General features: G+C 49.1%; 1 protein-coding gene across 1 annotated transcript in view; it reads right to left on the reverse strand.

Moving 5' to 3' along the window:
- Positions 1-8,067: 8,067 nt before the first annotated feature.
- Positions 8,068-24,925, reverse strand: part of SLIT3 (slit guidance ligand 3) — a 353,962-nt gene continuing 337,104 nt past the window's right edge. Inside the window, exons 33-36 of the mRNA XM_088522712.1 lie at positions 14,650-14,804; positions 12,500-12,785; positions 10,070-10,278; positions 8,068-9,376 (exon numbers count right to left, since the gene is read on the reverse strand). Of these exons, the coding sequence (XP_088378838.1) occupies positions 9,138-9,376; positions 10,070-10,278; positions 12,500-12,785; positions 14,650-14,804 (889 nt within the window). The 3' untranslated portion in view covers positions 8,068-9,137. The remainder of the gene's footprint in view (positions 9,377-10,069; positions 10,279-12,499; positions 12,786-14,649; positions 14,805-24,925) is intronic.

Raw genomic sequence — 24,925 nt, forward strand, 5'->3', positions numbered from 1 at the left:
CCCAGCAGATCTATGGTACAAGCGCTATTTGAAAGGGACCTCTGGAGCTCTCCTAGCCCATCCTCTCCTTTAAACTAGAAGGGCTATTACCAACACCTCATGAGATCAACCACAGCTTTGTCTAGTCAAGGCATAAAACCTCCCGAGTTCATCAAGAAACCCTCAGGATGATTGTTGCATAGTCTCTGGAGTTCCCAATGTTATCCTCATTCACAAACACCTATCCCCTCTCATCACACTAAAGGGTCTAGGTGTCTCTACAGAGGCAGTTAAGTTTTCTTTGCAAGAGTCTCACTATCAGAAGGTACATTCCATAAATTCAGCTACACTTACCAAAAAGTGCTTTTATTACTATGTAAGTAGGAACAGAGCTAGTCAGCTGAAGATTTTGAGGCTAGAACCACATAAACATGCCCAGGCATTGAATCCACTTTAGAAACTCTGTTTTGTCATCACCTCTTATCACCTGGCATCTAGTCATTGCAATCACGTTGGCTTTCACGAGGCCAAACACTGCTTTAGCCTATCTATGCTTCTATCTGCAATGCGCCCAGTTCCACTTTGCAGGCACTTACCAACAGGCAAGTAACCTCTGGTTAACCAACGGTTAACCCTATCTCCCTGTCCCTCTCAAATCTGCCTCCAGTAGAGGTTATTAAATACTCACATCCTCCAAGAAACACATACTGAGTCAGCCCCGGCACCAAAAATGTCCAGAACTCTCTTACACTGTCTAGTTATGAATTATGTGGCTAAAAGTGGTTTTCAAGTGCTGCTCAACTTCCAGGTAGTGCCAAGGCTTGCATGGCAAGTCCACAACACACTAAAACTATGCGCTGATACCTTTTAAAAGCCATCAGCCTTAACAGCTTTAGAATATGCAGTGTTAGAATGACAATATGGAACAAACAACAAAGTTTGATACTATACTCCCCCCTTCCATGGAAAATGTGTGTCCTCACAACTGCTAAGCAATCTCCTTACTATGCATCAGGAAAGCCAACATGAGAGTTCAGGTTCAAGAACTGGAAGTCTGCAACAACAATTTTTGTACACTTAAGTGGCTAAATTCATGTATAATTAAGAATGTCAGATATCGACAAAGAGTTTTAAATCCACCACCACAGAGTTGTTACCCAGGCCCAGCAGCAACGTTTCTGAAACGAGCAGCATGCTGGTAGAAGCAGCCATACTTAAGACTATGTCAAATGACCAAACCACTACAAAGTTTCATGGCCAATTAGTGCTTCAGAGTCATGATATAATTCCTTAAATATTACAGCAGGAAGAGTTGCCCAAGCTGTACTTTTCATAAACACAGTCAGCTCAAAAATTTCCACCCACTGGCATTAACAACAGGTGACAGCTTCCTGGATGTTATAGGATGGATAGTTGGGGTTTTCCTCGACACACCACGAAGAACATGAAGGATTTTCATGCTCTAACTCAATTCCACATTTACAGATTATTCCAGAGCCATACTAATACTACCTGTATTACACAAACACTCAGTGATTTCTTCTTGTTGGGACATTCCAGCAACTCACTTGAAATATATACTTTATATTTTAATTTTTCAGCTATATTCTCTTTTCATTAGAGAAGAACGAAAATAGCATTAGGTCTAGGTCTTCGAGACTAGTCATTTTCCCTGCCTTTTAGGAACTCACCCTGAGAACAGTCTTGAATTATGAAGAAAAGAACCCCGAAACAGTTTAAGTCACAGGATACTATTTAACATCTCTCTGAGCAATGGCACACCTCTGCGCAGCCTGGCAGGCTACCTGGTCTGCATATACCTGTGACTTGCACAGTTAGTCTTATTAAAGGAAATCATGAGTCCTACTCCAAGATAACAGTACCCAAAGATTTTAAGGCTCTATTATTCCCTAAAAAAAAATCTAAAGTTCTAAAGCCCTTAAAAACAAAATTATAGAAGCTGCCGGCAGATACACAGCCCCTGGCAACACTGATGAAATGCCCCCTTCACAAACGACAAGGGACATTCTCAAAAGCCTTCTAGGACTCTTCGATATTCCCAAACGAGTCCTTCCACTGTGGAGGCCGTCAGAGAAGCGGGATCACCTGAAATTCTCGTCAAAAGCGCCACAGCGGAGCGGCGAAGCTCCCCGCGGACAGCCCCCGAGCTCATAAATCTCCATCAGCCGAGCAGGCGGCCCCTACCTCCCGAGCCCCCCTCCCCACGGCGGCGGCTCCGCGCTTACATGGCTTCTTGGCATCCTTGATCTTCATGGTGCGGCCGGGCTGTGCCGCCGGCTGCGGAGGGCGGAGGCGCGGGGCGGCCCGCGGGGAGGCCGCGCGGGCCTCGCCTGATGGGGCGGGCGCGGCGGCGGCGCAGCTCGGCGCGGCCGCCCCGTCTCCTGAGCGGCGCCGAGTGGGCGCCCGGCTGCCCAGAGGCGGGCGGGCTACGCCCGGGGGGCGGGTGGCCGCACAGCGAGCACGGGCATCGGGAAGGGGAAGGGGGGCCGGCTGCAACCGTCACCGGCGCGGCGGCGCTGCGCCTCTAGGCGGGGCAGCGCATCAGTTCCGGGGCCGCCGCCGCGCTGCGGCCCCGCGGCGGGGGGGGCGGCCGCCGGGCGAGGCGCCGCCGAGGCGGCCGCTGCGGCGCACAAGATGGCGGCGAGCGCCACACAAAGGGCCGCGGCCGCGCGGGGCCCAGCGCGCGCGCTCCGCGCTGCCGCAGCACCGCCCCGCCCCCCAGCGGCGCCGCGCGGGGCTCGCCGGGAGCCGCAGTCCGTGCGGGCCCCAGCGCCGAGCTCTGCCTACGCCTCCCGGCGTGCCCCGCGGCGCTGCCTACCGCTCCCGGCGTGCCCCGCGCCTGACACCTCCTCCAGCCCCCTCCCTCCCGGCCCACGGCGGCACCGGTCACCCCACCGCCCGGCGGCCAATCAGAAGGCGCCGCCTGGGCGCGCGCGCGGCGCGCGGGGGCGGGGCTAACGGCGCGGAGGGGCGGGGCAAAAGGACGCGCCCCTCGCGCCACCGGCCCCGCCCCTCCGCCGCGCGCCGTGGGGGGGGGGGTGAGTCCGTTCGCGGAGCCGCGTCACTTCTCCCACGTGACCGCGGGGATTCCCGCAAGGTTTCCCGAAAGGGAGGGAATTTTGGTGTGTTTTCCGTGCGGGTTTTCGCTGCAGTGTAAATTGCTAAAATCACGCAGGGACACTGCCATTTTAAACACAAACATTTGCATAGTAGGAAATACAAGACTTTTGCTGCTACTTAAGTTGTGCCCTTTCATAAATATATGCTGTGACTATTTAATTTCCTGCCTCTCTCTAGAGTAGGCGATGTAGAATCATTTGTTCTGTGTCAAATGACCTGTCATCGGTGTATATATATATATATATATATATATATATATATATATATATATTTGGATCCTGCCTATCGTCCATCTTGGAGGAGAGATTTTGCTCACCCAGAAGTTTCAACATTAAATCCTGCTGCCAACATTTATTAATTTGCAGATCAAGGTGATTATAGGCTGCAAGCACATTTAGATGGGGGCGTTATTTGTACCCCAGGCTGCTTTAGTTTTCCCATCAGTAGAAATATTTGAGGAGAATTTATGATCAGCCAGAAATACAGGAAATAAAGGTTGAAACAAGGCAATGAGCTGGTGCTGTTTGTTCTGAACAAGCACCTCTTCCAGAAAGCTGCTCTCCGAGGCAGCTTATAAGGTGCTGTTTCAAGTACAGATCTAGGAATGTTAAAGAAATCACAATTTTCCCATCACGATTTGTCCTGAACAGATACTCCACGGTCCCACTGAACTAACTTCCCTGGCTCGCACAATTGGCCACGTCTGTATTTAGGAGTCTCTTCTCAGCTTCAGAAGTTATGTTATTTTTGTTCTGACAGACTTCACGACAAGTCTTTTAATATGCTTTTAGTTCCTTTATATATACATATATATGTAATCAAGCTGCCTAAGTGCAACATGGGTGTAGCGGAGCGAGCCAAGCCCATGGTAGCCAGTTTCATGTGGTTATTGTTGCAACTACAGCATAATAAATAGCACAAAGTGTCCATGTGGGACGAAACCACATAGGGTTTCTTTATGAAAGCTATCCCCGAAGGCAAGAATGTATTGTCAATTGTCACACGCATTATTTACACAGATGTTTTAAGGCTAGACCAAGCCTCGCATGCTGCTGTATCACAGTATCTCATTTGGTTACCAGTATGGCCAGCGTGGTACCCATGGACCTGAGTGCCCTAGACCTATACTTCAGTGTTTGCCTCAGCAAAGTTAAATAAATAAAGAAAGATCCAACAAGTCAATGGTGCCTCACCCGCAGAGCAGTTTATGAGACAAAGATAAGCTGGGGTACAATTAAGGTGGTGAAATCTTCTTAGAAGCTGTTGTTCATACTCCTATCACATACGAAAGTGAAAATAGGACACGTAGCTACTTGCTACAAAGTCCCAAGGCAGATTATCTTGTGCTGTTTTCAAAGGAGTTTACATTTTGTCGGCGTGGTGAAACATGTAGCTAAGTCCTGCTCCCTCTGTCTTTGCAGCTTTCCTTCCACGCCGCTAACGCGTGCCCGGCTGCAGCTGGCTCTCGGCACCAGGAGGGGAAGGATGGAGGAGCCAGGCCCGGTGCAGAGCCACAGGCCTCCTAGGCCAGAGGACAGACACGGAGCAGCTCGGAAAAAGGCTGAGAGAGGGGGTGGCTGGACGTCTGGGGGGCACTGAAAATGTAATGACTTTTGATCTAGTCCCTGAACACAAAAGCTCCTGTAAGACGTGGGAGATCCTCTGGGACACCGTCTTTCTTCCCCCTCCTCATGCCTGAAGTAGGATTTGCGCTATTGCCTAACATTTGTAAAAGGTTGTTCTTACGGAACAGGAGTGATCCTTGTGCAGTGGGGACAAGAGGCCTAACCTGCAGCAGGCGGCCATATGTCATCCATAGAGTGCCCTGAGGATCACTTAACTCTGCAAGCACAAAAGCCCTGGGAAAGCAAAAGGTCAAGAGATCATGTAGCAACATGAGGCAAAACTATGCAAGTCTGGAAACCCATCCTGTTCCTCCTTCTTAGGGGATTACGCAGCGTCCCTGTGTGTCGTGGTGTCGCGTACAAGCTTCCCCACACGAGTTAAGTGCTGTTTGTGCAGCGTGTGCGCTCACAGAAGCAGCAGCGGTTGTTACTCGGAAGCAGTAGCACGTCAGTTCTGGCGACACCCCCACTCTCAGCGCTGTGATGTGGCTCCTCGGCACCAGCTGCTCCGCAGGTAGGTCTGCACTGTAGCTTTGTTCTGCTGTGGCACAGCTGGTGCCAGAGGCTCCCAGGGCCCCGGCCCTGTGGAATGAGCTGCCCCGTGCAAAGTTTTTAATGGAAATAACCGCCGTTAAGGCCAGCACACGGCCAGCTGCGGTCGTGATGCACTTAAAGTGGGCGATGTCGTACCTTTAATCCCCGCCTTGGGGCAGCGAGGGCAGGTGCCGCCTGCGCCCGACTGCTACCGCGGTGGCACCGCCAACGGCCACGGCCAACGGCCACGGCCAACCGCCAACCGCCACGGGCCCCCGCCCCGCGGCGCCGCCCGCCCTCCCGCGCAGCCGCTGCCCTGCGGCGCCACCTGCCGGCGCGGCGCGGCCGCCCTGCCCTGCCGTCACTTTGGGTGGGAATGGAGCCCGTTTGCTACGTTATATAACGAACTTTGCAGCTAACGAAACTCGACGGAGCTGCCCTCGTGGCAGCGTTTTTATGGGCTGAAGGCGGTCCCCGGTTTTGCACGTAAGGGCGCAGGGTCCTGAGCAGCTGCAGGTTGGATATCCCGGTGTATTCCTTAATTTGGGCCGCCCTTTAGCTCATGAGTGTGTTTTTGATGCAGGCCTTTGCCAGGCGTTTAAAAGAGGAGCATTTAATTGAGGAGAACATCCAGGCTCGAAAACTGCGTGGCTTAACTCATGTGTGCCTACAGAGCCACTACAATATTACATTGCAATGCCATCCAAATGTGTCATCACTGTTGATACTACATTTTGTCGCAGGTGTCACCTCCCTGTGTGAAACACATGGACTCCAGAGGACCGGGATGGCCCCGCGTAAATAACCCATACCATGACACAAGTATCTCACAATCTTCCATAACCCAACAATTTATTTAAACTTACATCATCACAATGAGAATCTGTTAATAAAATACATCAGTTCACACCAGTCTGCACTGCCATTTCTTTAGAGGGTTAGCATCTTTCTTCACTTTATATTAAAACTTTATAGAGGTAAAAACTACTGTGTCGTACTGACAGTAGTTGAAATCTATTGTAACGATAGGCAGGTTACGGAGGAACTTTCAGAGCTAATTCACACTTCAGTTGACCTCACATTTTTGGCACTTTTGAATGCTTTATTCCTTTTTAACATAAAATAATTCTGCAACGAGTCATAGAATCATTGACATAAAGCATCACTATCCAATGGCAAGTGCTGCCTAAAAGCGTACAAAAATTACATCATTTGGTCACAAAATAGATACTCTCTTGTCTTAGTCCCCCGTTTAGCACTGAGCTGCCCCTGCAGAAAAGGGCCAGGCCCAGGGCTGGCCTTGCTGAGCTGCTGCTGCTCGCTTTGCGGCTGGCCTTGGCTAAAGAGCTGCCGGGGTGACGCGCGCGCGGGACGCCGACGGTCCCGGCCTTGCCGGCCGAGGTCGCTCCCCGCAGAGCGCCCTCCCCGCGTGCGAGGCCGGGGGAACGTCACCCCCTCTCTCCCCGGTGCTGCTGCCCAAGGGACGATGCGAACACGCTTCAGGGGAGCGTCCACTGCCCACCCGGCAGCAGCCGCCTCTTTGGAAAGCCATGGTGTTGGGCAGGAATGTAACACTGCGGGAGCGGTAGCGGGAACGCAGCACTATGGCAGTGTGTTAGGCAGCCGTGTAACACTATCCGCAGTGCTGGGCCAGGCGCATCTTTACAAAGTGTCTGCAGTTACTTGCACACAATATAATAACCTCCAATGCTTTATACATCTGACATTATAACCAAAATAAAAAGGCCATAGTACTTTACAACCAGGGTTGTTGTTTTTCCTTACAGCTCTTGAATTGCACTGTTTCAATCAAATTTTGGTGCAATAACTAGTGATTGTTTTATGTTTCACTGATTATAGGCTCCACATACCAGTATTTGTTCTGAAGGATGGCTGCTCTATTGATTATGTCCCTCCTGCTCAACTTGCTCTGGTAGCAGCAATAACACATGAATGAACTGCTGTAGTCAAGCAACAACTTACACAGCAAAATAATGCTAAGCACTTAGAGCTTTTTGCTTGCACGGTGGCTACGCTGTCACTGTCTTTAACACGAAAATGACATTTGTATGACTGCATTTCATTCTGTGCTCCCTTCTAAAGCCCCAGGCGAATACGAGCACTAGTTACTCAATTCATCTTTCTCACCTATCCTTGCTAAAGCTGGTGGTGCAAAACCTCCCCACTGGTGGGACCGGTGACCATTTCCGAAGGGGGAGGATGGTTCCCAGAACTCCTCTCTGACTTGACCTCTTGCAGAAGGAGACACTGGAGGAAGGACAATATTTGCTACACCAATAAGGAAAGAAATTACACTGATAGTGATCCGCACAGTTATAGACAGGGACATTTCAAATTCATAGTAAGAGAAGCTTCAAGGTATCCATGGTACCCTCTGTACATAATCACTGAGTCTGAAAGGCAGCCCTGCCAAAGCTCGGCAAAAATCAAACTCCCTCCCAAAGAGTCCATTTTTGCCTCACATTCAGAGAACTTATCTCTGATTTCTGCTTCGTATTCAGCACTTGCTTTGTACACACTGCTGAAGTTAGCGGGAATGCTTTGGGAAAAACAAGTGCAGGATGTGCAACAGGTCGGACAACTTTGTCGGCGTCGGTCAATCCGCACCAAATGTGAGAATGAACTGGACGTGGCTGCTAGGCAAAGAGGAGAGGGCTGCTACGGTGGACACGGAGAGGCTGAAGAGCATCACGTGGATATAGTGCAACTTCTGCTCATTAAAAGGCTGTGGAAAAGCAGTACCAGTCTTGAGGAACAGGCAGCCGTAGACCAGCTCACATCGCGGCTGAAGTGACAGAGTAAAAGCTGCAGGTCAGTCTGGCACCTGCATCATTTCCATGCTCTCTATGACCTTTGCAAGTTAAAGTGTCAAGGCGTCAAGGCGACAAGCAGTGCATTCCTTATATTTCATATACAAAAAAGGGCTCACAGCTGGGAGCAAGAAGGCACAAACCTGGGAAATAATATAGGTGAGGAGTTAGCGCAAAATCAGTATGACATTTATTAGGCATTGCTTAGCACTGTTTCACATTTTGCCCCCAAGTTTCCCCAAACAATGCATCTTCCCTGCTTCCTTTCCCTTTGCCCCCCTTTTTGGATAAAGCTGCCTGTGCTCTACAGATACAGTTGCTGAAGAATATATTGTGAACACAGATAAACACAAACATACACAACAAAAATGTATTAGAGTATTACAATATTCAAACAATGTTAGCCTTAAGCTATGGCAGCGCCTACGTGCTATGGAGAAGTGTTTTCAGAGTATCAAGCTGGGCCACTGTACGGGAACAAAAGAGCATCAGCAGCGTTAGGCAGGGCTAGGGACCGACAGGGAGGCTGTTTCGGGGTGCCTGACTAAGCGGGATGGGTGGGTGGGTGGCCCTCAGTTATAGGGATCTGCTTTCCTGGGAGAGCACCCAGGAACGCGGAGATTTCTTCAGCCTGTATCGCTTCTGCGGCAGGTCCTCGGGACACCTTCACACTTGTCCGTTGTGCATACATACTACGTCACCCCCCGTTTCTTCTGTTAGCCTATGTTTTCTTTATATATTTTTTCTAATTTTAGCTTTTTTTTTTCTTTTCTTTTTTCTTACAACTGTTAAAAAAAGTTTCATGGTAAAAATAACTCACTATATGATACATATACCCAAAGTGGTGCGATACTTTATATAATAAAAGATGAAAATAGTCACTTTCCATAATAAAAATAAGTTCTATTTTTTGTTTATTTTACAATATACTTAATAATTCTTTTCTTCTTCTTCACTCTGAAAGTAAATAGGTCCCGTTTCGCTGGCGCTTCCGAGTCGGTTAAAGTGGCAAGGCCTGGGGAAGGGCTCATGGGCATTTGGAGCAGCCGCACTCCACGTGTCTCTCGAGCTCTTCCATGAACGTGGAGCCGTCGGCGCACTGGAACACGTATTTCCGCCTCTTGCTGCGCAGCGGCAGGCAGCAGTGGCCGTGGGCGCAGCCGCCGCGGCACTCCATGCGCGGCACCTTGGCGGCGCTGACGCACGACGTGTAGCCCTGCTGCTTGCGCACCACTTCCCGCACCATCTCGCCTTGGCAGAGGTTCTCTGGGAAGGCAACGAGGGAGAGGAAAGGGAAAGATGTGATAAGCGCTCGGGCAGACCCTGCCCGCGCACCGGGGAGCAGCCCCGCGCACGCGGCCGTGCTCGAGGCCAGCAGATGCTGCGAGCAGGACCTGGTTCCTTCGCTGCTTTGCACCTGCTGTGGAAGCAGAGCTTGTGCTGCACAAATGTGCAATATCCGGCCGTGGCAGAGGCCAGGCCGGCCTGCTGGCTTTGATCGGCAGTGCTGGAAGCACTTTAACGAACGGTGAGTGTTGAATCCTGCAACACTCCTGCAAAATATGCACCAGTTTCACAGTGTCGGCTTCTCCGGATCGGAGGTCAGTCTGCTGTGCACGACACGAGCAATCTGGGATATCTGGGAATGCCTGTGCTGCCGTGCAGGCACCTTTGCGCAGCCAAACATGCCTCAGACAGGCTGTGCCCGGGTGTCATTTGCAAAGTCTGTGCTTCATTCACGGGAAAGGCGCGACCGAAATGAAAGCAGTACAAGGCAACTCCTGTCTTTTGTACAACAACAAATAAAGGCAAAAGGGACCAAGGCAGATCTCTGGTATGGCTTTCTTCTTCTCCCTCATTGCTTTGCAGAGGCTGAGCTAGCCCTGTCTTCCTCCCGTTTGCTATTTCCTCCCTAATCAAACAGCAAGGCAGCCGGGCAGCACGCGGGGCCACGCGTACCTCTGTCGCAGTGCTCTCCACTGTAGCCTGGGTCACACTCGCAGTAGGGCTCCCCGTGCTCAGAAAGTCTGCACTGCCCGTGGTTGCACTTCCAAACCCTGCAGGGGCTCGAGGAGTTGTTCTTCTTGTCGCAGTACGTGCCCGTGTAGCCCTCCGTGCACTTGCAGGTGTAAGCGACGTTGGCTGCCACACACTTCCCATGCAGACACCTGGGGAAGAAACGTGTTTGGAACTGGCCTGCGCTGGACGCAAACACTTCCCCATGGGCGTTTGCTTCTCATATTTCTGCCCGTTTAAATCCAGAGCAATAATGCAAGGAACAGCTGTTCAGTGTCTAACGCACTGCAGAACCTGGAAGTTTGCAGTGAAAAGTGGATCATGGTCGGAGAATCCGCTCAGAATTTGCGGTCACTAACGACCTCTAGGGAAAGCACGAGGCTCCTCCGCGAGCAGGGACCGGTGCTTGGCACCCACACAAGAGAGCTCAGGTTTACAGCATCAGCATGTGGAGCTCAGTGCCAACCACCACGCTGCATGCCAAGTCCTCCTTAGCAAAATTGCTCTACAAATAATATCAGGTGATGAAAAAAAGTGTGATAAATTAAGGTCCTTGTGGAAAAGCTATGCACAGAATTATTCACACTCGACTCTCGTTGGAAGGTTTCCTGGCTCATGTGGTTTGCACTGAGCTTTGGTATTTCTGATGGATATCAGAGGAGAGGTGTTGATCCCTAGCAGGCTCTGTGACACCATCCCCAGACTTGGAACGGGCTGGGAAGAGGAGAGAGGACACCACTGTGGAGCCAGGGGAAAATTGCTTTGGCTCTGTAAACCTTTGCTCTATCAGCCCTCCCAGCATAAACCTGTATCTTTCTTTCTTTTTTTATTTTATTCCTGGTACTTAAAACTGTTTCCTGCTTATGTTGAGCCCTTGTCCATTTCATTTCTAATCTACACAGAGGAAAAATATAAACCAGAAAAGCTATAGTAATGATGCCAAGACACACAAAATACTATAATTAAGGGATTCACAGTCTTAAAAATCAGTATTTTCTGCCCCACTAACGGATAATATTAACTTGGGTAATAACTCTTGTTCCTGAATCAACTGCCTGTTGTCTACATTTGCTCTCTTCATTCGGATTAACCTGGGAGTGCTGGTGCCCATGCCTGGCTCCATGGTGCCGCGCTCCCTTGGACACAAAGCTCTGTAAGGCGGCAACTCCAAACATCTAAGGCGATTTAATAGCAAGTGGGACATCAAAAGAATATTATAAATAGACAGAACTCCTTCCCTTATAATGGGGGCACGTTTAGCATTGCATAACCCTCTTCGGGTTACAGGGAAATAATTCCTCATCGGTTAAACATCTGGAGCTCCCTCACTTTTCTCTTTGTCCAGGCATGACAGCTGGATACTGAGGTAGGAAATTCAAGGAAACATCTGGGTCTTTGTGACTTACTTTATTTACGTTTTCATCCCTTTGGTCTATAATGTGTCAGGTGCTTACCAACACCTCCCAGAGCTCAGTACCTGGCAGAATTAGACCTATAAGCAAGTTCAAAATGGTGCCTCTGCCAACTGCAACTTCTGCCCTGACCAAGCAGCCCTAGCAGGGACTGCTTCGCAGGTCAGCTCTAGCTGTCCTGCTTGTGAAAAGCACCTTCCATAGACACCACAAGCCAGGCAGCTTCTAAAGTAACTGGGCTGCCATCTGCTTCTGAACTGGCACTGGGCTACGCAGAATGCACATTGTTGCCCTGTTACCTTGTGCTCCTGCCATAAGCAAGTTCTTCCTCCAGGGTTTCTGATGGAAATGTGGCTATTGAGCCTTTGAACTGTGAACAACTGAACTGGGAACAGTTTTCACTCATCCCCTCTTTGCATGCAGCTCCACGCTGTCCCTTAGACTTATATTCTAAAGGGGAGTGTCGGCAAGTAATATTTAAGTTAGCTATTTGGGAAATTTAAAACTGATCCCAATGGAGTTAATGATGGTCTTCAGGGAGTTAGTTTGAATATCGTGCCCAGCACTGCTTTAATGGCAACGTTCTTTTAGCTATGAGTGTATCACTAAAATGCAGACGTAGCACTGATCTAGATAAGTGCAGGCACCACTACATCCTGGGCAATACTGTCCCACTAATAAGGGTTTGTTTGTTCTGCTGAGCAGCATCACAGGTGAAAGAACGACTTGTAGTATTAACAACTTCACTCCCCCAGGACCAAGAGCTCACCTGGACAGGTATCAAGGAGCATCAGAACAAGACGCAGGTATTGAGAGCTGCCACGGATGCTGACTCACAACTGCCAGTAATTTTACATGGCAACCCAACACCTCCAAAGAATTGACAGATGCCATTTTAGAAAACCAAAAGTGAAATACGCATTAGCTGTAAAGTTTATCTTTAACACCCACTTAAGCTTACTTGTGGTTAAGACATGGATCTCCAATTTCCTGGTCACAGAGGGGGCCTGTCCAGCCTGGGTGACATTCACAAATGACACTCGTTTTCTCGAGGGACCGGCAGATGCCATGCTTGCAGATATTACAGGATTTGCAACCAGGAAAGACTCCTAGCGACTGCTGTGGTAAATCCTTGAAATCCTGCAGCTCGTTATTGATGCGGACATCGTGGATACACCCATGAAAACCGTTTGGTGTCTTATCTGCACCCTGGCGCAGTGAAGATAATCCAGTAGAGGTTGGGATCCCTTCAGATAAAAATATAAAGGGAAGGCTTACTCACAGGTACAATGATAAACTGGCAAATTGTAATTGCTCACATTTATTTGCCACAGCCCCCGTCTTATAATCTTTAAAGAATTAATTTTCATATGTCCTTTGTAAGGCAGCTCAGTGTTACTGTTCTCATTCTGCAAATGAAAAGGTATAAAAATAAAATCACTCCCCCAAGCTTATATATGACAGAAAAAGAGAAGAAAAATGAAATCAAAACAAAAAACAACCAAACAAACAAGCTCAGGTTTCCTGACTAACACTCATATCTGTTCTTGTCCTCCTGTCTATAGCTCAATTACCCTTCTGGAAGGTTTGAGAGCATCCTGCCAGCAGGCAGTGACCACCTCTGGGATACAGCAAGACCTCAGCTAACGTTACTCCCCCACATAGCTAAGGCAGGGACTGGTCCCACCCAAACCAGTGCAGGGGACCTCAAGGTGGAGACCAGCACCTCTAGGAGCAGGACGAGCCCCTGCGGTGGGACCTGCCCCCTCGGGCGCTCTGGCTGACCCCACGGGCCGTGCAGAGCTCTCACACCGACCCCTGTGCGAGCTCTGCAGCTGCATTAACACTGTCACCTGCTTCTGCTTTCAACCGTGCAAGGCCTCTGAATTTTGCTTCCCATTAGTACTTCTATTTTAAAAGACACTCTTAAACCCCACATTTGCTTAACTATGCTTTAGAGGGAGAGCTGATGGACCAGGTGATGTAGCTGGGGAGATGGACAAGATTCTGGACACGTGAAGCCTCAGGTGAGTCTTAGATGGGGTGAATAAAGATTAATGAAGCTTAGGAAACATTGCTCAGAGAAAAAGTAATTAATTACATTGACTAAGCAGTCTGAGGGGGAAGGGTGGCAGCTGCCATCCAAAGGAATGCTAAATGTGGAGATGTGGCACATGCTGCAGGTTTACAAAGAATTAAACAAAACTGCAGTGGACAGTAAAAGTCTCCACTGAGCCCACAGCTATTGGTATCCAACGCAGTTGTTCATCTCAGGTCTCAGATTTGTCCTGCAAGACATTTTTGTAGGTATCTTTTGAGAATTAGTATCGATCCACAAGGATCATCCATTAATGAAACATTTCTCATTGGATTACTTCCCCAATTCCCTGTACATAAATTGCCTATTGTTGGTACCTTTCATCCTGAACGAGAGGGAGAAGCTGCATACCCTCAACACAAAATCATTTTTGATGCATAATGCTTTTTAATAATCTGTGACATTCCTAAAGGGAGCCAATGATACAGAGTTCAGCTCTGTCCAAAGCAAGATTAGCCAGTTTTCTGTTTACAAGGGCAATAAAAAATGTTTTGGTAAAGGCTTATTAAAAAGAATTTTCTACAAAAGGCTTGACCAGCACCCAGTTGATAAGAGTTTCTACACTAGCTTCAATAGTCCAGGGTCAGAAAAAGCCTTTCTGAGTCTGTTATAGATCTGCTGAGCTCTTTATTTAGAACGGTCTGGGTAGAAAAACAAAAACTCCAGGTCACAGAAAAGGGGAGATTTCAACATTCAGTCCAAAACAGAACTGGGTGGTTGGGGTGTTCCAGGAAAAAACAAGCGATTGTGCAGAGCACAGACTTCAGCCCCTCTCTCTCATACCCAGACACCTAATCAGGGAGCTACTTGTTACTCTGGGCATCTGCTCCCCACCCGACTTGGCCTCTCGTTTCCTAGAAATTGAGTTCCCACTCTGCAGTACAGAGGAGGTGCTTAGGTCAAAGGCATTCTCATTTCTGCCCCACCTAAATCCTCTCCACAAGATGGAAGGGCATTTGCTTCTGCAAGGACTAGTTAAAATCTCAACCCAAATCAAGAGCAACTGGTCATACCTCCAATGTAGAGAGGAGTGTTGAGGCTGGCTGAAGATTGTTTCTGGAGTTTTCCTAGACTCTTGGGAGCCCCCTTGTCCACCACTAGGTTCAGAGTTTGATTCAGCATCACCAACTCCACGCTATGGAACTGCCCATCATTCACTGTTTCCACACTAAAAATAAAAGGTAGAACAGAGAGAATTAGAAGATTATATATATCAACCATGATCATGCCTGTGACATCCCGTCTCCCACTACTTCTCTTTGAGAGGAACACCTCACATGCACGCTCCTTTATGAAGGTTCCTTTATGAAGGTTCCTCAATGTTCTCCACGATTCTCGCAGATATAAAGCCAACCACTACGACTCCTGTGCAGGCATTACCCATACATATATAACACGGGAAGGACAGCAGATCACTGCGTTTGAGCGGGTTGTGCCCACTCATGAATTTGATTTAAAACTCGTGCTTTCACACACGCTCAGGCTGCTTTGCAAACTACCTCTGTCCTACACGGTCAGCACAGTGCAGGGCAGAAAAGCAAGTGTAGTTCACATGCTGTGATGGCTTTGGTGGCAAAACCACCTCAGGAAAGACCTCCTGTTCTCTGCCCCTCGCCACAGCCTGCCGCTCCGCCGCGCTGCCAGCTGCGCGCGCTGCGAGGCCGCTGCCCTGTTTCCTCTTGGATGGTTAGTGGAAGCTCTGAGCGTCTCGCAGAGGCAGCTGGGGACGGCAGCGTGAGGCAGGAGCAAGCGGGGCCTTCAGAGAGCAGCTTCTCCTCGAGGTGCTTGCGCCGACCAGCCCGCCGCCCGAGCTGCGCGAAGCCAAGCAGGGATTTAGGACTGGTGGACTTGAAAATGACAGGGATACTTCGGTTCATACAACGCAGCCCCACCTGAATGCAAGGAAAACTGACAAATTGCTACTCCTCCCTGAGAAGCATTTAGGGGAAGATTGATTATAATAAGACGAAAGGCATTTTTATGAGCTAGCTATCTCAGCTGACAAAATATTAAAGACACGGTGCATTTATGGCTCGGGTATTTTGAGCAGTGATTTTCAGACAAATTAGGCCTGCAGTCCATCAGGCAGCTCAGCAGCTGTTTGCCAGTCTGTACCATCTACGGTCTGCACTTTCAGTTCAATCACCCACAAATTTGGAGGTGCAGGGCTACAATTCAGTTCGTACCAATCTAACACATTTTATTTTCAAGGCAGCTCTTGAGCATTTATGCTGCATATTGAAATTCTCCCAAATAACACCACACTTTCATTGTACCTAAAGCAAGAAGAGGCCAAACAGAGGGGCAAGAGATACACATGTGATTACCTGCTCTTGAGCAAAGAGAGTTTCAAATTAAGCTTGTAGTTATAGAAATGATGGGACTTTTCCATTGCTGTAAATGTAATGAAATGTTGCAGCCTCTGTTCCACACGCATGCAAACACTAATGCTTAACGAGACTTTAATAGCAGTCGTGGTTGAAGCAAAAATTGAGCTGTGGGCTACGTAAACTGCCCACACGTTCAGTGCTGCCAACACATGCAGGCTTGGCTGGCACGCACCCCCTCCAAACTCCTGCCGGCAGCCTTGCGAGCTGGGTGGAGCTCCTGTTACGTAAGGAGGCAGACAAAAAATACCCACGCGGGAGTTAGACATCGTGAGGCTTCGCTTAGCTGAAAATCTAGATTGGGCATTTCATTTCTGCTATTGCACCCTTGTTCTTGAATTTTCTGCATTAGGGCCCAAACATTGGTCAGAGAAATTTTACGGTTCACAACTCAGGGTTGCAAACAGCTGGTCCAAACTTTCTGTTTCATTATTCTTGAATTCTGCTAAGTATCTGCCCCAGTATGGAAAACAGCTGTGTTACAGCAATGGGCAGCCTGGATGATCCCCACATACTCGCTGCCTATCTCACTGTGGTGTTGCAATGCTTAATTCATATGTATCAGGCACTTAGATTTTCAGCTGAAAGGTGCCAGATAAATGGAAATGCCAATTGTGTTAGTCCACGCAGAAGTGCCAGCAAAGGGAAGAAGAACAGCCCAAACCCATCGGCTCTGACAGCTGTGCACTGAGGAACTGGGAGGAGCAGCTGTACGACAAGGAACCCTTCCCACTGGTGGGATCAATATCTGAAGCTGACACACAAAACTACATCCTTATCTGGAGGAGGCCAAGCCATGGCCATTTGTCAGAGGACAACATTATCACATCTGGCAGCGCTAGCTCGTCCTTGGGCCAGGATTTCACAGGCATTAATCACCTACTCTCTGCTTTGTCCAGATTATGCAGAGGAGCCTTGACTAATAGGCAAACAAACGTCTGGGTGTCCTGGCAATGCGATCAGCCACCCCACGCAGCGCTCACACTTTTCGGCATACCTAGAGCTAGTGCTTTCGAGAGGTGTTTCCAGCGGCAGGTACCGTGGTGAATATTATTCAGTTCTGACTCTTACACTTTTTAACTCGTACAAGATGTGAAATACTGTATGTCTATAGCTCGAGGAACAGAAGGGAGCTTCAGCCATCAGCCAACACTGCAGCTTTGGAAAGCAGATAAAGGCTGAACGAGCAGAGCACTTGTGCTTTTTAAGAAGACACAAACACATGATGGAAGAGCTGTACAAGGATGGCCAGGATGGCAGAAAATCCCCAGCCAGCAGATACTTCTATTCAAGCACTTACTGTTGTTGCTTACAAAAACTTTAAAAAGTCACTGCATTTTGACAGAGACTGAGACAGTACTGGGGAGAAGCCAGCGGAGAGGGAAATGCCAACTCTCCTCCGAGTCTCTTCTGTAGCTGGGCCCTTAGGAGCCTCCGCAATCGTCTGAGACAGTTGGAGACAGTGGCTTGGCCAGAGATGAAGGGGAGGAAGCCACAGACGCTGAGCAGTGCATCCCCATGCAGCTCCGAGCACAAACTTGCTGCGCTCGCCTTTTCTTCAAGGGGCCTCTTGCTGACCCAGCTCCCTGCAAAGGTTTTATTAAAACCTTAGTTGAATTCTTACTGGGGCTCAGGTGGTCTTAGGGAGCTCATCCTCCTGCCGCAGCCTGTGGTATGTAAATACCTGCCTCCGAGACATGGATTTACTGTGTTTTGTTGCAATTGTGCCCAACTGCATGCAGTGCCGGGGGCCATGGGCGCTGTAGTGACAGCCGCAAAGATGTGGCCACCGTGAGCTGCAGGAAGCAGGTGGGAACAGCAAGGTGAAGCAGGTCGCAGCCCCGAGGAGAGGTGTCCGCGCTCTCTGCTGCCGTAGCAGAACCCGAGGGCCTCTGACCACGAGAGGGAGACGGAGTCACACAGAAAGCGTCCGGGCGCTCAGCAAAGCAGCCTCCCGCTCGCTGCCAAGCCCGGCCGCGCTCGGTTCCTCGCTCAGGAGACGGGCAGAATGAGCTGGGGCTGCAGGGTTATTGGGGCTTGCTGCTGCGGATTTATTTGCTAGGGCAGATCTTGCAATGCCACACACCTGACAGCCGCCCCGATCTGGCACCAGCCCTTCCTTCTGCAAAGGTTTTCATGCCTTCCGATTCTACCCAGCTAGTCTGTCTGAGCAAGGCACAGGAGAGGGGAAAGGAACAGAAGGAAGAAGCCAAACGGCTGCTGGATCTGCATCAACTTCTTTTTCAGGGGCACTGACAAAACCAAGTCCTGGTTTGGGAGATTTTCCAAACTATCAGAGAGTCATGAATTTTTATCCAGCATAACTGCACTATTGTGGGCCACTACCACTGGATATTATATATATATAGTTTCCTTGTCAAATAAAGGAAGGGATATGCTTAAGTGTAAATACTTGAAGCATAAGCAAGGATTTCCAGAAATTTAATTCAATAATGCAGCTTGCTGAACAATAAACAGTAAAAGGAGCCAAAAGACCAGCTTTATATAAAATGGAAAGATTCCTCTTCAGGACCTGGGAATTGCTTCACTGACCGCAACGAGCAGTTTGCTCAGGGCTCGTCTCACCACAGACGTTTCACAGAGGCTGTTCTCACAGCTTACGCGGGACCTTCACCTAAGGTTTGTTACCAGCTTCGCACAGAGAAACCATCCTCATTACTGCCCACGTGCGCTCCCTCCTGCGACCTCAGAAACAGACACCGAGCACCAGGGAGCAGGGCACGGACACATCGTGACGTGCAGCAGGAGGACGGGCTGTGCTGGGCGCAGGGAGAAGATGCTCGTCCGAGGAAGCCCCTGCAGGTGCCAGGGCTCCGCGTGGGCGGCTCCGGGACGCTGGTACCCAACCAGCAGCATCGCTCACCTCCCTCCTCATTACCCCCATCCTCTCCCAACCCACGTGCAATCCACCAAGACATCCAACTTCCATCAAGCTTACCCTTGCCTTTCACTACTCTAGACAGAGGAGAGCTGGCAAAAACACCCAGGAAAACACTAAAACAGGATTGAGATTGGTGCTCCTGCCAAACACAGCACTGCAGCAGCAGCGTGCTCAGACATGAGTTTTAGATTTACTGTATCTTCAAACAACGCAGTGTCCCTTCGCATTGCACTGAAGCCTACGTACAGAAATAACACAAAGAAAATAGCAGTACTTATTAATCATCATCACTGAACCTCATATGAGAAATCACTGGAAGGTATCGCCTTCAGCTGCTCATTTTAAGGTCACTGAAATTATAGCTTTAGCAGTTACAGGCTCAGGCTATAGGTTATGACGTCTCCTTCAGATATGGATAGTCTATTATTTTCACTGAAGATTCCCTGATTTCCTCTTTTTCTCATAGGCACATAATGACCCACTCTAACTCGCTAATAAAAGTCTCACTGGAGACTTTGATCCCACAGGAGGCTACGTGTGTCTTTGGGTCTAGATAAATGCTCTACAGCTTCGTCTACGTGGGCACCAGAAGCAGCTGAGCACTTCTGAAAGCCTCTGAAAATGGATTCAGATGGCCTAAATACTGCACAGAGAATTCCTGAGAAAAAGCCTACAGGGAAAAGCTGCCAGGGCCTGGGTGAGAGCTCAGCCGTGGGGATGTTGCTCTCAGCTTCCGTGATCTGCTCAGGATTCCTGCAAATCACCTACAGATGAAACAACCACCAGAGCAGCACAGCGAAGAGTAACTGTCTGTGGGGAGAGCACGACCTGCAAAGCTCACGGGGACACCGGCGTGTTCAGGCCCTTACGCTCCCCCGTGCCGAGCTGGGAGGCTGGCTCCCTCCGCGGGGGGAAGGGTCCATGAAGGAGCCGTTAAAGCACCGCGTTGCAGGGAGGTGGCCTCATCCCTCAGAGCAATTCCCTGGACACGGGCAGGACTCCTCGTATGGGGCCATCCACACACACACACAACGGGCACGGCCTCTGCTCAGGGCTCAGACCCCACAGCACGAAGGGATGAAGAAAAGGCAGGTGTCTTAAACATTAAATTCACAGTGAATAGACATAAAAAAGGATTTTCTTGCTCGTTTTTGGTCTATTTATCTTCTCCCTCCTGTATTTTCTCCTCCCTCCGCTTCAGCCCCGAACACACACTGCTGTTAGGAGCACAGCCTCCTCTTGCTCAGATACCCACCAGGGATTTGGAGCGGAACCACTGCAAATACGCCAGCGAACAGAAAACAGGATTAAACTTGATTAAACAGTCGATTTGAACTTGTAACACTTGGGCTTTGGGTGGTTGTTTTTTGCTGATGTGTAAAGTGCCTTTAGTGGAGACAGCAGGGAACAGCAAGGCAGAGAAGTCAGAAACAAAAATAGCTTTAAGTATCACAGCACACCATGTCACTGAGGAAATGTGTAACCATCAATTATGCAAACGAGGGCATCAATTCATTAACTATGATCTCCAGATTTTCCTGACCTCTGTCTTAATGGGGACATGGCTCATTTGAAGCGCAGAAGAAAGCAAACATGAAGATGAGAAGCGACCGAGGAGTGAAGGCCATGGAGAACACTGAAGTTAAGCAATGGTGAAAACATTCAGAGGGAAACAGCCAGAAAACCTCTCCAAAAGCTAATCAGCACACGAGAAGGGCAGGCATGGGAGAAGAGGTACCAAACGCAGGACATGTGCCCTTGCAATGGCAGGAAAACGCACCAAGGCGTTAGCGATTTGGGAGTGCTGAAGTCATTCTGTGCTGGGTATCGGGGGTGGCGATGGTTTCTCATCTCTCCAAGTCAGAGTTCCCTCCCGTCCTTAGTTACAGTTATAAAAAATCTAAAAGAGATTGAAACTTCTCCATGGCAACAAAGGCAAAATCATAATTGGAGTCGTGTTTGCGCTATTTCTACAACAACTCATCACTCCAAGTGCTATCGTCTTCAGAAGCCAAATAAAAACCACATGTTGAGAAAAAGCAAGAAAAACATTAACAAAACTCACAACTAGGGAAGGAAGAGGTGAAAATGATATATTAAAGCACTCAAGTTCCCTTCCAGCTCAAAACTTACTCTCCTTTATTATGTTCAGTCCTGTTTCGCAGGACTGCAGCGTTGAGTGCTGTCAGCCTGGGAGACCTGACGTTAAGACTCAGGTTCCTCGATATCTCCATTTTCATTTGCTTGGTTTTATTCCTTTCCTTGCACTTTCAACTCGGCAGACCACCCATCCTTCTCTTCTTGGTGTTTACAACCCCTAAACACTGGCAGCTGATTACCGTATCTCCCTTAATGATCGTTTGGCCAGGCTCTGCATATCTAATTTCCACTCATAATTCAATTCCTGCAGCACCCCTGCCAACACTGCATGCTATTGTATTACAGACCATCTAAGGGAAAAACAAGGACCTTTTCTGTACTGCAACACGCTGCTCGCACAGTCCCGACCCCTTCCCCAGATTATTCAGAAACGGGTCAGACCGACAGCGAGAGGCAGCCCTAGTCCTCGTCTGCCGTGAATTCTCCCCGCTTCCCTGGCACGGGCAGAAGGTCGGACGCCAACGGCCCGGCGCCGCCGCAGCCTCCTGCGCTGTCGAGAGGTCCCTGCAGAGCCGCCTACGTCGTGCTGCTAACTGAGCGGTTGTCAAAAGCAAGAGCAATGGCAACAACCAGGGCTTGAATGAGCGCTGCAAGTCAGGGGCTCCCCAAAGGCAGATCCCAGGGCTGCCTTCCTGTCTCCCTGTCCAGAACGAGCTGGTGCATCCTGGCATCCGGCGGGTCTCCGTGCAATGAGCAATTGCTCCTTGATGTCTTCAGTGTAACACGCATCATATAAAATACATAGCAAACCAAATAAACACAGGATGCAAAATGATCACATGTAGATTCTGCAGCTCTCTTAGGGCTCAGTACATCACTTATCCTGAAAGAGTCAGAGTACAAACATGGGTTTGCAGGGAAGAGCGAGCGCTGACACAGCAGCAGCCGGTGCCAGCACTGCAGTGTCCCATCCTCAGTGCTGCAGGAGAGGATGTCCCCACGCAGGGACGCTCGGGGACGCGCCGGGACAGCCTGGCCCGCTGCGGCACAGCACCCAGCGAAACGCAGCGCCGGGCTTTGCAGCTCTGCGCTGCCATCGAGCTCTACCGAGGCAGCCGCTGGACACCACATCTCGGCTTGCTCTGGGGGAGGAGCTGGATCAGGTGTTTTCCCAAGGGTCGTTTTACCAGAGGGAATAACTATACAAAACCCACCAGCTTTTCCGCTTGTGAAAATACCAAGGTATCGGACATTTAGCCACGGTGACCAGGGCCATTACAGGACCTAATTTAAAGCGCTGCCCAACTGAATGAGAGACAGGGAATGAAGTTTACTAGTCGAAACTGGAGACTAAACCCTACGAAAGAAAACTGTGCCTATACAGAAACCTAATACCTGGTGAGGAAATGAAATGGCTCCCACTTCATTGGCAGCAACACATATATAGTTGCATGACTTTATACAAAAATAAGTTTAGATAAAAATAAAATCTGCTACTATCTGAAAGCCATGAGAACCGCAGTTATCTCACGCTGTTTTCACAAGGCTTTGGGGTTTCCTGGCGGATGCAGACCCGTGGGTCTCAGTTTTGTACTGGAAGGAGCACTGAAATAGCTGCACCTCTGTGATAATCCTCAACACCAATTCCACAGGCGCTTGTTCTAAGAGAAACTGTCATCTACTGAAGCCAGAATTGGGGTTTGCATAAATGCTATGTACATCTATCACACATGGTATACATCTATATTTTGTGTTAGTCATCATGTTTACAAGAAATTTATAGGCAGAAGAAATAAACATGCTACATTAGCTTGCTACTTTTTTTTTTTGTAAGAAAAAACCTCATGATTCAAGACATAAGCCAGCCATTTGTGGATAGGAAGTTTATAAAGTTGTTTTGGCTCTGATTAGGTTTATTCCATCACTGTCTATTACGGGGTTCTTCAACCCTGCTCCGCAGCAGGCAGTATTGGCCAGCTTTGGCAAGGCCCTAGGGACCTCTAGCACAGTAGGAAGACCCCTTTTAAGTCACTTTTGCACACCCCTCTCCTGGTTCCTCACTGGACAGAGCTCAGCACACGGCCATGTTTCCAACGGGCGGCATCCGGACCGGCTCCTCAGAGGCTGCACTGACACCAGGGAGCACCTGGGGAGCTCCGAGGTGCCTGGAGCGCCGACGTGGCCCCACTGACGCTCCCGCTGCGTCGAGAGCCACGTTACGGAGAGACCGGTGCCTAAATCAAGTTACCTGCTGTGGCGGAGAAACAGTTCTCACCTCACAGTGACTTTGGGTTTGCCTGGGCAGTGCTAAGGCTCAAACCCAACTGGCTAAAGCTCAGCTGAGCTGCTTACTTTTGCAAATGGGAAATGCTTCCTTTATAAAGGGAGAAGGATCTGCTTTCCCTCTCCAGGCCTGGGCCCGTTCCCATGAATGCCCCTCATGGGCAGGAGCGCCCGGCACCGCACGGAACCGGGACGTCCCCCCGGGGGGACTGAGCTCCAAGTGCTTCAGCGCGTTGATTCCTTTGCGCTGTGACCCCCTCCGGATTTTGCTGATCTAAGAACTATCGCTATCTCCTCACCTCGCATTTCTTCTTTGGATTAACACTGTTACCTTTCTGACTTCCTATGCTTTTTACTATGGTTCTGTGCATAGCAATACTAAGATTAAAAAAGACAGAGGTGTCTTTTTTAGCAATAGCACTGATGACCGCATCCCTAATAAAAAAGATATAAATAACACCCTGTTTCGACGTCAGGTGGTTGTAATACGAGTTAAATCAAATAACTAGTTAAAAGGGCACTAAAGCCCGTGTGCAGGAGGAACAACTACTGTGTTCATTGCCTTCACAAGCTGTGACTCAACTTCTCCAAAGCTGCATCCTCACAAATCAGCCTGCCTCGGCCCTGCTTCTCGTGGTGCCGGAGCAGCACGCAGCACCAGCGTGGCTGGCGCTCGATCTGCAGCCTGCGTCCAACCGCAGGAGCCTCCCGAGCGCCACTTCGGGACGGCATCCAGAAGGTTCAGACCTCAGAGAGCTTCATTTCTATTTGTGCCACTATCACAGCTCAGGCGGCATCAGTTCCTGTATCTGCCAAATAGACATGCTAACCCCCACTGGCTTGTAAAAGGCTTGAATTTTTCTGTTAAAACACATAGGTCAACGGCAGTATAACAAATGAGGTTAGAAATAAAGCTGTGGATCAGGAGCACGGCGATTCTGGATCCATACTGAAGAGATTTACAAATAAAAATTAATTCAGCTTAACAAGATTTTGCCTGCTAAGGCCTCAGGCAGCTTGAAGGACAAACCTTTACCCTTCTCGAAGCTGCAGCTCATCAGAAGAATGCTTTTGAATTTCATGGAAGCAAATATTTGATTCTTAACATAGTGACAAAAACTGGACGACGTTTTAAGGTTTTGACCTTATATTCTTCACTGTTCTACTACAGAAAAATCTGAGGAAAACTAGGGAAATACTGTTTGTAGTTTGACAAGAACTCAAACACTTGTCTTTTTGTTCCCTTCAAATACACCAGAGCCCTTCATAAAAGCGAGAAATAATTCATCCGTCCTTTGCCTTGGCTCATGCAAGATGTATAAGTACATTCAAATTTTACAACATTTACTGTGCAGGTCAGAGATTAATGCCAGTTGCTTTCATTATATTTGATGCAAACTCCCCAAGGAGTACCTGGAAAAATAAGGGAGTGCGATAGGGAGAATGAAATGAATTGCAAACAGGCAGAATTGTTAAGTGCTCACTGATGCCTTTTAGAAGTCTCTGAAAAACAGTGTATTTAGAGACCATCCAGGAGCATCAAACAGCAACCCTGCCAGGGACAGGCCCAGCAGCAGCTGCAGGCTATGAAGGAAGGGACCAGTCAGGCAGGGAGCT

The sequence above is a fragment of the Tinamus guttatus genome, unplaced genomic scaffold (genome assembly GCF_059628265.1).
Source record: "Tinamus guttatus ecotype Peru unplaced genomic scaffold, ASM5962826v1 Tinamus_guttatus_pri_ptg000155l, whole genome shotgun sequence".
NCBI lineage: Eukaryota > Metazoa > Chordata > Aves > Tinamiformes > Tinamidae > Tinamus > Tinamus guttatus.